General features: G+C 39.5%; 1 protein-coding gene across 5 annotated transcripts in view; it reads right to left on the bottom strand.

The window, feature by feature from the left end:
- Positions 1 to 16,851, bottom strand: part of SH3PXD2A (SH3 and PX domains 2A) — a 433,998-nt gene that overhangs the window by 152,908 nt on the left and 264,239 nt on the right. For 4 of the 5 annotated variants that reach the window (XM_089690260.1, XM_089690261.1, XM_089690259.1 and 1 more), the window contains exon 6: positions 13,741 to 13,769. In XM_089690260.1, coding sequence (XP_089546386.1) covers positions 13,741 to 13,769 — 29 coding nt within the window. Of the gene's footprint in view, positions 1 to 13,740; positions 13,967 to 16,851 lie in introns of those variants that run through there. The other variant, XM_089690262.1, reaches the window with a different exon arrangement.

A 16,851-nucleotide genomic window follows, 5' to 3' on the forward strand; every position in this document is an offset into this window, starting at 1 on the left:
AGTTTGCATTACTGAGAATGTGAGTGGGAGCCATTTGGATCCGTGAGACAAAGAAATTGGGAGCAACAGAATGAGTGTGTAACTGTACAACTGATAGTGAACATGTGTAAGAGAGAGAGGGTAAAAGTGGGTAAGAACAGAGAATTTGTTTATGAGAGCAACTGTGTGTATTAAAATGTATGTGCTGTGTATAATAAAGAATAAGCCTTTGAGGATGTGCTGTGGGTGATTTGCCATGAACTATAAAGATGAAAAAAGATAATCTGACACGTACAGAAGAGGTCTGATTATTTTTAAACACTTAGATCTCTAACTTGAATCTAGTAAAAATATGGGTACATGTATTTGTGTGTGTTTCTCATTGTGAGACTGTGAAGGACTGAGTGCAAATTAGTGTGCAAATTCAGTGTTAGTGACAGCAATTGTTTGTATCTACACTGAAAAAAAACCCGAATGACTTTGTTCCTTGCTCAATGTTATCTAATAAGAGTTGTCGGTGAGTCAAACATTAGGTGCATTCACACCACTTTTATGCCCTTCCATGGGTTATTGCTCACTTTGAGCACAAGTAAACTTTCGGCTCAGAGCCCATTGAGTTTTTATACAGATGAGCGGGAAATGTGTCCAAAGCTGGAAATCAGAATGGAGCGTTGCGGTTATAAAATGAGTCTGCAACTGGCATAGTGGTGGAAAGGAGGGAAACTTCACAAGTGAGTCAGGAGCTGCTGGTGCCAGCTCAAGAAACCTTTATATAAACAAAGCTACAACCGCATTATATAATACTTCAGTCAGCTGAAATAGAAGGAAAAAGAGTGGACCCAACACAAACACTTAAAGGGAAGGCACTGTATAATTTCAGTGAGCACATATTTTAAGTTCTTATTGCAGGGTTTGTCACCATTACTGCGCTTGCAGGGTAGCCAACACGGAATGCCTCAAAGCACAGCCTACTCATAGGAATGAAAGTGGAATTTTTTATCCCAATGTTAATGGATAAGTTCACCTTTCGTAACATGTTACACCCATATTCAGAGTGTAACATGTTATGATCGGATCGACCCCCAATCCCCCCGATACCCATTGTGACAGCTTTTACCTGCAAAAAAATGTGAACTTATTCTTTAAAGGAAAAAGTCAAGATGTGAGAAGTAACCCTGCCCACACCTGTGATGTGAGCTGAAATCTGATTAATCCTGGTAAATTATACATTACCTTAATTCCACCAGGGATTCAAATTCAGATAAAAGGATACTAATGAATGTATTTAGATGGGAAATGGGAAACTAACTGCTCAAATATCTGTTAAGCAACAAAAAACAAAAAGAAATAGAGGAAGCAAGATTAGTACATGTCTAACACTTACCAGCCTGGGTACAAAAGAAAAGCCAATAAGCCACTGGGACAAGAAGAATCTGTGGCCTTCAACAAGGAGGTAGCCATTTTATATTTTCTACAGTGATGTTACCTACAAACGTGCTTTACATCTGGTTTTCCTCAGCAGAGAAAATACAAAACAGGATGTTGGAATAAAATCCAAAGGCCTTAAAAAATCTCTGAAACACAAAACATCGTGGTAACAAGAAACAAATGATTAAAACTGTATGAAACAGTTCATGGAAACTTAAATTTACCACAATGTTAAATAAGTCCATCTTTAAAAACTGCATGTCATACTACTGCTGCTTGAAGAAATAAGGAATTCCTTTTTTTATGTGATGTGTGCATGCCCTACAATTGAAGGCCTTTTCACTTAAAGAAACACGCTGCTGACAAAAATCAGTCAGATCTTGCAAACCACAAATCTATAAATCTATCAAGCTGTAGGATCTGCACATTAATTAGCTGAATACTAACCATAAGGCCTGGTTCACCCCTATGTCGTTTACTTTTGATCCATTTCTTCAGTATTTTTTGCAGTGCGTTGTGCACATGCATTTTATGATGCATTTTACAAAATGTTATGCTTTTTATGTTGGGACAATTTGTTGCTGGGCAGATTAAAAAACGAAAAACGTGTTAGAAACATATTTAAAAAAGATTCAAAAACATACTACATGCTTTCTGCAGCATCTCTATTTAAGCCTATTGGACCAAAAACGCACTGTTTTGCATTTAAAAAAGTCCGACACTTTCGAAAAATGCAGTGGCTGAAGAAAGGTTAGATGTGAACATGTCCCATAGGAAATCATGTTAAATGGACTGTAATGCGTTTTTGAAAAAAGCACAAAAAAATGCATATGTGTGAACTAGGCCTAAGAACAACTACCTGCACTGTTTTTTAGAAAGCGCCATCCAATTCATTCAGTTTTAAAGAATAAGTTCACCTTTTCTAACATGTTACAACTGTATTTAGGGTGTAACATACAACATGTTCTTATGAAGCAGCCGACCTCTCCCCCTACCCCCCAAGAAAGAGGATGGGTTATCCTCATCCCACATCTGCCATCACATTTTAAAAACACCATGGCTATGCGGGGCTCTGCCCACTCACCCGCATCATTTATTCCAAGAGATCTGTGAATGAATGAACTACAAGACCTACTTGCCACTGCAGCAGATGGCTTATAGTTCTCAATGAACTGCAAGGGTGCTGATGAGCACCCTCATAGTTAATGAACTCTTCCTGCATTTCAGTAACTGTCTGCTCATATGGGAGGTAAAGTAGATAGCTGTACTGAGTGTCTGCAGGATCTTGACATTCAACCTGTGATCAGTAGACCACTGATCACAGGTGCAATGCTTTGCAGGCTGCAGTGTAAGGCCTCTTTCACACGGGAGTTCTGTATTGTTCTGTCTGTTTTTCATATGTCCGCTTACGAATGAAAAACAAACCCCCATGTATTTCTATGGACTTGCAGATGTAAACAGATGAACATTTTTTTACATCCATTAATGTCCGCATCTGTTAACATCCATTTTTTTGAACAGAAGGAAACCCTATTTTTCTTCGCAAAAAAACCCCCAGAATGGACTAAAAACGGATGTCAATGAATGTAAATGGACCGAAACGGATGTAAACGGATGAAAAATGGATGAAAAAAACGGATGTAAACTCATCCGTTTTTTCTTTGAAAAAACGTGACTGAACTGAAGAAAAAAAACAGAATGCCCGTGTGAAAGGACCCGAACAAAAATGAAAAATGTACATTGTTTAACCTGAAAAATCATGTGCATTTATTATTTTAAAAATGAACTTAACCTTTAATATGGCAACAAGGGGTCAATTCATTAACAGTTAAACACCACAGTAAAATAACTCATAAGGTATTTATCTCAGAAGCAGGCAAGTCACTATAAAACATGCATTAATGCATGACTTCATTTTATTTTGCAGTATTAAGCCCATTTTTAAACACCTTATCTTATCGGTGAACGAATCTCCGCCAGCAGCGGAAAGTGAAACAATGATGTAACTGACAAAATATGGTAATTTGCATATTTAGTAAATGACATCACCTGGGTGCCCCGCCCCTTTGTTTACTGCAACTGGGACCTGGAGATTGTATTTGGTCTGAGAGAAGCGACGAGATTGAACATGTCTGTGTGGCATCTTTTTTTTTTTCTTCCAGAGGCTCAGCAGGCATCGTTATTCATGACTGACATAGATGACGGTATCTGGGGGCCCACTTATTGTTAAAGGAGGCTTCCAGATTATAATAATCCTCCTGCCCAGAGACCCCCCACAACCAATGGGTTAGCAATAAGGACAAGGGTCTTTTGCAAACTTCAAACGTGCTGCAATATTCTTTTTGGACAGCAATGGCTTCCTCCGTGGTGTCCTCCCATGTACTCCATTCTTGTTTAATGTTTTCCTTATTGTAGATGTGTCAACAAAAATTTTAGCATGTGCCAGAGATTTCTGTAGGTCTTTAGCGGACACTCTGGGATTCCACTTTACCTCATGCAGCATTCTGCACTGTGCTCTTGCAGTCATTTTTACAGGACGACCACGCCTAGGGAGAGTAGCAATAGTGCTAAACTTTCTCCATTTGTAGACAGTCTGTCTTACCGTGGACACATGAACATCAAGGCTTTTGGAGATACTTTTGTAACCCTTTCCAGCTTCATGCAAGTCAACAACTCTTGATCGTAGGTCTTCTGAGAGCTCTTTTCTGCGAGGCATGGTTCACATCAGACAGTGCTTCTTGAAACCAGTAAACCCAAAACAGGTGTGTGTTTTTTAAGGGCAGGACAGCTGTCAGCAACACATCCAATATCATCACACTGATTGGAGTCAAGGTTGGCTCACTCCTGGCTCCAATTAGCTCTGGGAGAAGTCATTAAGCTAGGGCCTCACATACTTTTTCCTCCCTGCACTGTGAATGTTTATGTGTTATGTGCAATTAAACCATGGCAACATCTAATGTTTGTGTAGTATTATGTTCAGCAGACTGTGTTCTTCTATTGTTGTGACTTAGATGACGTTCAGAGCACATTTTATGCCCAATTTATGCAAAACTCCACGTAATCCCAAGGGGTTCACATACTTTTTCTTGCAACTGTACATGATTGCAAGACATGTGAAAAGGTCCTTCTATCCACTGGTAATCATCTTGGCCCATTTGAAGGATTTAGATTTAGGATGCTAAACATTGTGAGGGCTGTGGCATGGAGTTATATTTGCTGGTAAGGGCATGAAAGCAGGTGGTGACGCCAGTAATGCAGGTATGGCTAATGCTGGTGTACACTGACAGGATGGACTACATGTAAGCTTTCCTTATAGATGTGTAAAATAAAATTTGCTGCGCTAAAATAACATAAGTAAATCACAAAGCAATATATATTAGAATAGTGCCCATAAACCAAAATGTGAATTTAAGCCCTTCAACTTTCAATATATTTCAAAGAATAATTCTTGTGCATCCAGTGAGCGCAATGATTTACCTGAAGCTTCCAGATAAATCACCGTGCTCACTGGATGCACAAGAATTATGTTATTTTAGCACAACAAATTTTATTTCATGTTACTACGGGTATACTGTATATCAATACCCATTGCAAGCAGCTTTAGGGTGTTTTGGATAGCACTGACTTTATAGTATTTAATTTCCTTATAGATAGATAAGTGGAATTCATTATCTTAACCTTCAGAAGGTATATGTATGTACAGAGCTCAGCATAAATGAGTACACTCCAACAGGCTTGTCAGAAAACCTTTACTTTCGTTTCAGATTCAACATTTTCTATGGGACACTTTACGACAAAATAATCCCAAAAATGCGGGCCATTGATTGCAAACAAGATTTGTTAATTTGCAAACACAAAAAAGTATTTTTCCTAACAAATTCATTCAAGACCATGTTACGAAAATGAATACACCCCAATGGAAGTCTTAGGAGCAAAGTTAAATTTTAGACAACAAAATCCTACTTAACAAGAATTCAACTACAGGTGAGTCTAATTATTCATTAAACCGGTGTCCAACAGACAGTTGATTATAAAAGGGCGTTACTTAAAGAAAACCCCTTCCCATTTCATGTTGTCAGCAAAGGCACCACATGGAAGAGAAATGTCACAAGGCCTGAGAAAGAAAATAATTTCTTTACACAAGAAAGGTGAAGGCTACAAGAAAATCAGCAAAGCTTTACTTGCCAGTCAGAATATTGTAGCAAAAGTAATACAAAAATTTAACAAAGATGGAACTGCAACCATCTCACAGAGACATCCAGGCCATCCACGGAAGTTAACACCTCGACAGGAGCGTCTTCTGATGAGAAGGGTTGAAGAAAATCACCATGGAAGTTCAACACAGTTAGTTGAAGAAGAAAGCGAAACTGGGGTGGTTGTTTCCCGTGACACAATACGGCATACACTGCAGAGGAATGGGTGTCGTCCACGAAGGAAGCTTCTCCTAAAGCCCATGCACAAAAAAGCCTGCTTAGAGTTTTTTGGGGCACATGCTGAAAATGAAGAAGACTATTGGGACTCTGTACTCTGGAGTGATGAGAAAAAGATAAATGTGTTTGGAATTGATGGCTTCAAAACTGTATGGCATCACAAAGGTGAGGAGCACAGAGAAAAATGCATGCTGCCTAAAGTGAAACATGGTGGTGGCAGTCTCCCTCTGTGGGGCTGCATGAGTGCTGCTGAGGTCGAAGAGCTGCATTTCATTGATGGTATCATGAATTCACAGATGTACTGCTTTATATTGAAAGAGAAGATGCTACCATCACTCTGTGCACTTGGTCGTTGTGCACTTTTCCAACATGGCAATGATCCAAAACACACATCTAAGGCCACTGTTTAATTTCTGAAGAACAGAGTGAAAGTGATTCAGTGGGCAAGTATGTCTCCTGATCTGAACCCAATCGAACACCTCTGGGGAATTCTGAAGAGACAAGTTGAGCATCACTCTCCATCCAGCATCCAGGCTCTAAAAGAGATAATTCTTGAAGAACGGAAAAAGACAGATGTTGCAATATGTCGCCAACTTCTTCATTCCATGCCTAGAAGACTTGCTGCTGTCCTGGAGGTCATACGAAATACTAGATATAGTAGTTTTTGTTGTGGGGTGTAACCATTTTTGCATCAACTAATTTGAGTAAAACTGAAGATTTTGTAATCCAAGTTATTTTATTAACCTTACTTTCATGTAATGAGCTAAACAAATGTTCTATTAATCTCAGGTTTTATCAGACTTTTTAAAATTGTTCTTGTGTTCGTTGAGATATTGATTAAAATCTTACTTTTCAAAAGTGGTGTACTCATTTATGCTGAGCACTGTATATGTATACAGACATATACACAGTGCTCATACTTTTAGTCTGGGCTCAAGCTGCATTATGACAGGTCAATACAGTTTGGAATCATTCGAAGTGAACAGAACAATTCCGGCTTTCATTCAACGCAGAAAACTGAAATGCTGAACAAAAGTAAAGCAGGGACAGCTCTAAAATGATATTGACTATTGCAACAAAAGATTATTTTTATTTCATATCTTTTACTGAACTGTTGAGTTTTTTTGGGTTGGAGTTCTCCTTTACTGAAAGGCAAAAACACCCCTTTGGGAGCATATTACACATTCCTCGTGTATTTTTGTCTTTTAAATTTTATATTAAGTCACAGAAGGCGATTAAATCTATCTTTCATAAATCAGGTTTAAAAGCCCAGCTAGAATTTCCCCTTAATTGAAACACCATGTGATTATTGCTGTTGAAATATGATTTGCTGTTGAAATATGATAATTGATAAAGGTAAATATTAGAGTTACATATTTGATCTCTCTTAATTACATATGAAGCCAGGATAACACTTCCCTGGAGGCAGTGCCAGTCTGGCAGGGCACTCAGTAGACTAGATGACAACTAATCCATTCATCTCTACAGCTGTTTGCAGAATATCACTTTGTAGAGTTTACTGCATCATGCAAATTTCAGAAACCCAGTCTGTCCAAATACGAAGTGAAGACATCTCCTACAGCCCTGACATCCTGATTCCCATTTGTTTTCAGCAGTGCTGGACTCCCAAATGACATGGGGATACAGACAACACAACTCTTCACTGGATAACATCTCCATTCAAGCCTCAGACTTAAAAACATGCCCAGTCAATGAGTCCTTTTGTAATACATATTACTCTGCACACTCTTGCGCTACAATGGTAAATGGACAATATGTTGTTTGTGCATAAATGTCAGGATCAGAATATGGAGATGGTTCTCTTATACAAATAAATACTTGAAGGCCAAAAAAAAACCACTTAGCTCTCAGGCTTGCTAGTGAGTGATCACCCATTTCTGGAATTTTAAAAGGTAAAGTCCAATATACCAGTCCTCCAAAACACTCTCTTCATGACAGCCACTATTAGGAGGTCATCACGTGCAATGCAGGACCAGTATTGAAGTACAATGTGACCTTCTTACAGACTGTTGTCATTGATCCTGGATTGCTGATTGCTAGTCCCAAACACTATCACTTGATGAGGTAAACAACAACAACATCAACCTGTGTAAGATCTGAGACAAGGCTTACACAGGGTAAGGACTGAAGTACAACACAGCAGTGGGGGAGCGCAGGGAGGAAGAGTAGGAGTGGGTTGAGGTGGGGATGAGTTCTAAAAAGAAACTGTCATTTTGCCCTAACTAGGCAAATGGATAATCTATTTTAAAAAAAAACTAAAGTGCCCATTTTGCTAAAAACAAAACATAACAATAAAAGCCTGAAATAAATTCAGCTCAGCAGCCATGTACCACAAATGAATTGATTTTTTTTGCAGCTGTATCAAAGAAATCATAAATGATAAGTATAGGTTTAAAAGGCAAGTGTAATAATGTTCCCTGTAATCAGCTAAGGATGTACACATGTAGAGAATATGAAACATATACATATGTGAATATTGACAATATATCTTTTCTGTGATGTCAGCTGTAGGGTAATGCAGACCATACATGGTTCAAATTCCAAACGATTTTTCGTCCGAAATCGAAACGTCGTTCGAACTGTAATCTGATGGTGCCACCAATGATTTTGAAAATCGGTAGTTTTTGACAAATTTCCCAGCATGCCCGATAAATGAAATGTGGAGGAACCATGAAAAGCGGCTGATGCCATTACCCACCAACAGAGCGAAAATCAGCCAATTATTCTTAGGTCCGATTTACGTATGAAAATCGTTGGGAATTAAACCCATGTATGGCCTGCATAAGTTTTCTAGTAAAAGTTTGCAACATTTGTAATGTAGTATTTTCAGTGAAAAGTCCATCAGACAGACACACTGCAGCATGCTGGGCATTGTAGTTTCCGACTACTTTCACACTGCTCTGTATCAAAAACGTATATGCATTTTTTGCTGCAGTGTGTTGTGGTTTTTTCTTCCATTTCTCTGGACAGGACAAAGCACTTCTCACAGATGCATTGCATTTGTGATGAGTTTTTTATGTATTTCTGCCATGTTTTCAATTCATCGCAATGGAGAGGTGCATTTTGATGCATTATTTTTACATAACAAAACATACACCAAACATGCAGCAAGCAGGATTTTTAAAAACTGAAATGCAACGGACTGTTGTGAAGAGTTCCATAGGATTTAAAGGAATTTGCATGCATTTTCTTTCACTTTTTTAACTGAACAAAGACTGATCAGTGTGAAAGCAGCCTTATTAATAGAATATGCTGGAATTTGTAATTACGTTGATCAGCCATAACTTTATGAACACTGACAGATTAAGTGAATAAAATTGATTATTTTGTTACAATGGGACCTGAAAATTGGTGGGATATATTAGCCAGCAAGTAAACATGTTGTCCCTGAACGAGATGTGTTGAAAAAAAAAAAAATGAGCATCACAGATTGTTGTGTATGAGACTGCATAGCGGTAGACTGGTCAGGGTGCTCATGCTAACTTGTGTCCACAGCCAAAACAAGCCATATAATGTGAGTATCAGAACTGGACCATGGAGCAATGGAAGGAGGTGGTCTGGTATGTATCATGTTTTCTTTTACATCATGTGGATGGCTGGGTGCATATGAGTTGCTTTCCTGGGGAAGAGATGGCACCAGGATGCAGTATGGAAACAGGGCGAGCTGGCGGAGGCAGTGTGAGCAACACAACAAAGAGTTTGAGGTGTTTCCTTGGCCTGAAAATTCTCCAGATCTCAATCCAATTGAGCATCTGTGAGATGTGCTGGAAAAAGAAGTCTAATCCATGGAGGCCCCACCTTGAAGGACTCAAAGGATCTGATACTAACAGCTTGGTGCCAGATACCACAGCATACCTGCAGAGGTCTAGTGGCATCCATGACTCAATGGGTCAGGGCTCTTTTGGCGGCAAAAAGAAGAGGGGGAACTACTCAATATTAAGTAAATGGCCATAAAGTTATGGCTTCTCAGTGTATATGTACATAGGCGTTTACCAGTGGGGCATACTAGGACTTTTAGTTCTTCTGGGATTTATAAAAGTCCAGTAGAACATATTAGATCTTTCAATATTTGATCCAAGAGAGAGATCAGTCGAGTAGTTTGCAATTTCTAGATTTACAGAGACTTGAGAAACACCAATGGAAGGTGCAGTTGTGCAAAAAGAACAGATGCCAGTGAGTAACACTCACTGACAGTTGTTATTCTACAGATCTAAGATAGACACCAGTGGGGAATGAGATCCCTAGCTGTAGGAATCTAAGAGAGAGAAGGCTGGTGCATGCTGGGCCTTGCAGTTCTAGAGAAACATGTGCCACACAAGATAACGGTGCAAGTATGTGTTGAGTAATAATTACATGAAGATACATGAGGACACTTAAATATAATTAGGTATTAAATACTTCCCCAGTCAATAACCTCTGGTGAAAATGAACTCTCTGCATTACAGTGCAGCTGGAGCCCAAGAGACTAGACTCATATTCTTAATGGTATTATCTTGTATGCTGCTACCTTCTCAATTTGTAATAGTAACTTACCAGTCTATTTCCATTATACAGAGTAGATCAGAAAAACCAAAGCAGAAACAATATTTATGATAAATATATTACAATGTAAATGAAGAACACAGTTGTAATATATGACTATGAGCACTATTCTATGAAACTGACCATTCAGACAGGAATCACACTGATCACTGTTAAATGTCAAACACCAGCAACATCAATGATAAAAGGAAATGTTCATAATGGGGACACAGACAGATTTTATTACTGTGTGTCTCCACTGAGTAGGTTCACTCTCCCTAATTGCTCTTGGGAATGAAAGTGAGGAAAAACAAAAAAATTGTGTTTTTTGGAATAGAGGGTAAATCCTCCAACAGAGATATTTCTTGCAAAGACTACGGTCCAAGAGTGGACTTCCCTCACTCAGCAGAGCTTTCATCTCACTTTTTCTTGTATTTTATGATAAAGAAAAAGAAGGGAAATATCCCCAAGGTTAGGGGAGCTCCCATATTAGATAGTTGTCACCAAAACTGTCCCCATTGGACTCGAAACTTTAGGATGTCCTCTTTCTGTCTCAATGAAATGGGTTGCTGAAACAGAGAAATGAATCCTACTAGAAGGGACGGAGTCTGCAACAAAAACTGTCAGACGATCTAACCGAACCCATTCTATCTAAAAAAGAAAAAATGCAATGCTTTTAGGGCTTGTTCACACAAGTTGTGCCATCTGAAGAGCGACCAACATTGGATTGCTTTTCAGAGGGCATCTGATAGGTGGTGAGGAGGCAATATGCTGCCTCCTGATTGCCTGATTTAACCCTATAAATGCCATGCCACCATCGCATGTGGGCAGCTGTGGTGAGGCTTCATAGACCTTCATCAGTTGCTTTGGGCAGTGGCAAAGCCCACACCGGAAGCGGCAAGCTGTTTTAATTTTTGCAGCTTCAAATGTACAGCTGTGAGCAGCTGCATGTCAGTGTTTAGGCAACCGCTGGGGGGGGCACCAAAACCACGGCTCAACTGCCTGGTTTTATTGTCCCCAAGCAATGAGTGTGAACATGTGTCAGGGGGTTGCAGACAATCGCTGATCCTACATCCCACCTGTCCTTCATTACCTAGTCAGTTAGGGCTTTAAAGAAGAGCTTTGGAAAAACTTTTTATTTCCCTTGCAGTGAGACTGTGCCCACACTGCATGAGGTAACTGCTCGTATTTGACAATGGGTGAGGAGAGCGGATATATACTTACTTAAGCTGCTGATCCCCTCAGTGCAAGACTGGTCCCTGCCACTCCAGAACAAACGCTCCAAAAATCACTTAAAAAATGCATGCATGAACTCTAGGATAACACTATTTAGCTTCTAGGTGCAGAAATAAAATGCTGATAGCTTCTAGAAGCTTAAAAAAATGCCAGTGTGCATGGAGCCTAAGAGAGATTTCTTCTCTGAAGTATTTTTTGGTACAGGAATTGAAGGGATATCTCCCCAAGAAGAAACAGTTGGCAAAAAAAAAATCAGAAAGGGATTTTGCCTAATCTATGCAAAACTAAAAAAAACTATAATGATGTTATATTAGTATTAAAACAAAATCTATTCTATCCCTTTCTGAATGCTTCTCTTTCCTTTTGCATTAAGAATGAGAAAAATGTGCCAATTAGTCATACAAAAAATGTACAGAAACATACAGCATGTTACCTTTCAAACATAAGTGTGAATGGGCTTTAAAGAAAGTACCATTATAAATAAAATCTATGATCAGAGCTGAAATTCCAAGCACTGTGTGTAGGGTTCATGTAATGCAATTCAACAGAACAGTGTGAGTCTGTAACATCTTTCAGATTATGAGTCACACTAGTGACTAGTGTATCTTATGCAGCATCTGGAAATACCACAGCAGGTCCATCCCTAAATTAGTGAACCCCCTTTCACACAAGTGAGATTAGACAGTGGAGCAAGAATGCCTACTACATTGCACTGTACTCATAAATGTTAACACTGTTCTGCTTTGTCTGTTAAGTCTGGCTTGGACATTTGTAGATTGGCATACTGAAATATTTATTAATTATTTCAGGTACTTATATAGTGCCGTCAATTTACACAGTGCTTTACATATATATTGTACATTCACATCAGTCCCCAACCCTCCAGGGGCGTACAATCTAAGGTCCCTAATTCACATTCATATATTAGGGCCAATTTAGATAGGATCCAATTAACCTACTAGCATGTCTTTGGAGAGTGGGAGGAAACTGGAGTACCCGGAGGAAACCCACGCAGGCACAGGGAAAACATGCAAATTCCAGGCAGGTGGTGCCTTGGTTGGGATTTGAACCAACAACCCTAGTACTGCCAGGCGGAAGTACTAACCATTTAGCCACTGTGCTGCCCAAATATCTATCTAATCCACAGTTGAACAACTGCATATCACCTTTCTGACAAACCTAAAACTAATGAAAGCTAGAAAAGTAGCAGAAACTTTGTGATCTATTCATTTTGAGCATACGCATCCACTATGCTCACCCATGAAAACTCATCACTGAGGTCTGTCAGTATGAAATGTTCACATTGACACAAAATTCCACGTGTCTAGAGTTCACCTGTGACAACAGGCAAAACATTTTGCATTGGGTGTATATACTGCAAGGATTTACATGAATACTGCAAAGGTTTATATAAGCATGCAGCAACATGTAGCACTGTTTTCATTCATTTTCTTAGGTGAATACCTCCATATGTGATTATGTCCATTAGTCAGCAGAAATAATGAACAGGATGTAGCACACACCTTACCTCTCCCCCCAAGAAACCCCTAAAGACCTAATATACTAAGTAGATAAGTGATCAATAACCCTCTTGCAAATGAGAATGATGCTGTAAATCTCCCAAACTCTGCTCTGGTTGCTTGGGAAAGTAATATTACTTATTGTTCTCTTGTTGCATCTCAAAAATCAGAGTTCAACAAAGCTGTGCATAGCAGTTACATTCTATTCTTTTTTCTTTGAATAGCTATTAATTTTCTAAGACTTTTTCAGAAGAGTTCAAAATAAATAGAAATACTAATCATAAAAAATTAAAGCAAAGAATTACAGGAACTAAGATATCACCATAGGGAGCCCAACAATATTTGATACTGCCTTCGAAATTAGAGACAGTGCTGTTAAAAATCATCTGGATTCTGTAAACATGCGTTTACCAATAATAAACAAAGGTATTGACAACATAGAAGAGAACAGTAAATGAAAAGGATGAGATAGGGTTAAAAATATAAGCATGCATGCAAAAGATGCACTGCTCATCATAAGTCATATACTTCTGCATGTTTGTCTGGTTTTGCAGCAATAGGTTTCATGCAACAGGAGAAAAGGAAACAAAATGTATTTCGCTTACCTGATTTACGCTTTGACGAGCCATAGTCCCTGAAAAAGAAACAGCAGCAGATAGACATAATTAGAGAGACAGTACTGGGGGGCTGAAAAACAGATGTGCCCCACCCATGCAGTGAAAAACTCCTTATGTTCTCCTATCTTCAGCTTCACTGAAGGCTCAGGCAGTGACAGAGGATGGACTGACAGTACCAGAGCAGCATCTCGGTACTACAAACAGCTGCTGCTGCTGCAACCAACACTGGCAGCCAGAGGACCATGTGATAGGATGACGAAGCAACCATCCCTAATTATACAGGGGGAGCTTTCCCTGCTTTTACAAGAGGCTTCAAAGGAAGAACCAGTTCAGCATCTGTCAGTATGGATTCCCTATCTGGGAGGCACCTGTATAGCTAGTGAAGGATTTTTGCAATGCAGCCTAGTACTTAATGTATTATTCCATAAGATTGTAGGATGTGATTGCTCTCAGATTTAATATAGAGGTTCAGAAAGGATACACTCTGACTCTTCTGCTCCACAGCAAAGAACAAGAGGAGGGAAAGCTCAGTGTGAATATCTTTTATGAAGGTATTTCATTGTAAAGCAGATACTAGCACTCCAACTATTAGGAATGTTAGCCCTGGCAGCCTAAAGTAACTGCTGGGAACAATAGTTCCTCTGCATCTGGAGACCATTGATAGAAAAGCATCCAAATACCAATGAAACATAAGCACAACATTTTGACAATGTTTTAGTCAATTTGAAATGGACAGGATATAGTATTTTTGTAGATGTTAGTTAGTTATAATACCCACTGTCTTCCTATATTTCCTGAGGACACCCACGGCATGTTTCCTTCTTCTTGATTTGTCATATTGATTACAGGGTTATATGTTATTTCTTTATTTTATACTAGGAAGAACAGAGGACTGAAAGGTGTATTCACATTAGGTACGGTTGCCTTGTATTATGCCCAAGTACAATTGTCCCCATTCCCCTACTGGTCTGTGCTCACATTGTATCAGGCCAAAGCACATCGTCATCACCTCTGTTAGCCAGACCACAGTGATTCCTGCTCCTATGCTTCATGAGTGCTAAGTTCTTTACAAGAGTTCTGTACTAGGCAGGATTAGCACACCTAGGCATATTGTGCCAGAATCCAACCGAGCAGTGCCCAGACAAACTCTTACAAGCAGTCCTGGGCATGGTAAGCAGAACCCGATATGGAGCGATCACTTTGGTGAGTAAACCTAGAGTGAGCATACACTTAGGGTAAACGTACACTGGTGCTCTTGTAAACACTTTTTTCCTGGCAGGAGAAGAACAACTTAAAAAACGTGGCTAAGCCGCAATCTGGCAAATGCATTTAGGCACGTCAGGCATTTGGGTGTATATTTAACTTGCCAAAATATTAATTTATTCTGGATACTGAAATTAAAAAATGCTCAAATGCTAAACACACATAGCGTTTAGGCACATTTGCGCACATTTAGGTCCTTTTGTTTTGTCAAACTGCTTGTCTCCTAAATGTACAAGTGATTTTTTTTCCTGCCTCTAAAAAAAACAAAAAAACAAATAAAACAGTCAACTGCCTCTAAAACAGGCATTTTTGAGCTGCAGTGTGCATGACGCCTAATACTCCCTCTTCTGCAGCACTAAAATATTGACAGTTCTTGGGGTTAGGAAAAAGGTCAGTGAGCCTGGACCACTTAAAGTGGTTCTAAAGACTGAAGGTTCTGCATTCTATGCATGAAGGTAAAAAACCTTCAGACTGCAGCTTCCCTGCAGCACCCCCCCATACTTTCCCAGTGACATGCACAACAGCAGTGGCTATCCCAGAATTCTAACTCCTCGTTTGCTGAGATACAGCAGCAGGATGGAGCGGGTGGTAGGACTCTAGGTCATAGACATAGAGGCGGCTCAGGAGAGAGCACGCACAAGTGCGCCCAGTGCAAGCAGCTTGTTCTGGGGCATTCAGTGAAGAGGAGGGGACAGAAGCACTGGCAGGGGACCCAGGAAGAGAAAGATCGGGGGGTGCTCTGTGCAAAAGTCTTGCACAGAGCAGGGAAGTTTGATGTGTTTATTAGTTTAAGGGAAAAAGAGCCTTTAGAACCACTTTAAAGAGTTACTACACCCAGGACCCTGCATTCACTATATCTGGTCTCCCACAGTACAGAGAACATGGAAATGCAATTATTTTAGCAAATATAAACTGCTAAATACCTTTTCTCATCAACAGTATAAAGTAGTCTTGTGACTTCTATCAGTGTCTGGCCGAGCACTGGTTAAAGCTTGTATGAGGAGTTTACATTCTCCTCTGACTGTCCTATGATGGATTGGGGACTGTGGAAGAAGGGGACGATCAGAGAAAACAGGATCAAACAGCCTTTTTACACAATGCGGAGGATTAACCCCTTAGGTTCCACGGTGAGTATAACAAGCATGCTTTAAGCATATACAGACTAATTTTACTGTTATGGCTTTAGTAACACTTTACGTCTCATATATTTAGAAAGGAAGCAGGTGATTACACGCAAGTGTCCCAAAACTTCAACATTGGTTTTGGATGGACTTAACCTTTACGTGGAAAGGCATGATAAATGCAGAATTTAGTATCCTTTAACACATAAAGCTAAAGATAAGGTATTACAGGACTGCATGGCACTAACTTATCTCAGCTGTTTCAGCAAAGCTCTGAAAACACAAATGTTTTAAACTCTTTAAAATGTCTGTCATGTCAATAGCAGCCCCCTGATGTACCCCACACTCAAGGAAACTTGAGTTATGGCAAAATGGCCTGTTTTACATGATAATTTCTGTGCAAGGCTGGCACAGAGATTATCATGTAAAACCGTCTTTTGCCACCAGCCACTTTGGGGGTGTAATAGGTTTTCACCAGTGCCCTTGCAGAGGATGGCAAGTCTTCTTTTGTGTATGGAAGAAACCACATCAATATCACAATTGGGTCGCATACTGTATATCTTTAATTTCACTAAGCTCCTGGAATATTTCAGATATTACTTACACAACCTTTATTTTACACAAGTTAGAAGACTGTATTCTCTGTAAGAACATTGACCAGCAAAATATAAACCACATCACTTCCACAAGCCCAACTGTATAGCTCTGCAGGATC

This window comes from Staurois parvus, unplaced genomic scaffold (assembly GCF_062004578.1).
Source record: "Staurois parvus isolate SC_StPar_1 unplaced genomic scaffold, SC_StPar_1.0 ptg000525l, whole genome shotgun sequence".
NCBI lineage: Eukaryota > Metazoa > Chordata > Amphibia > Anura > Ranidae > Staurois > Staurois parvus.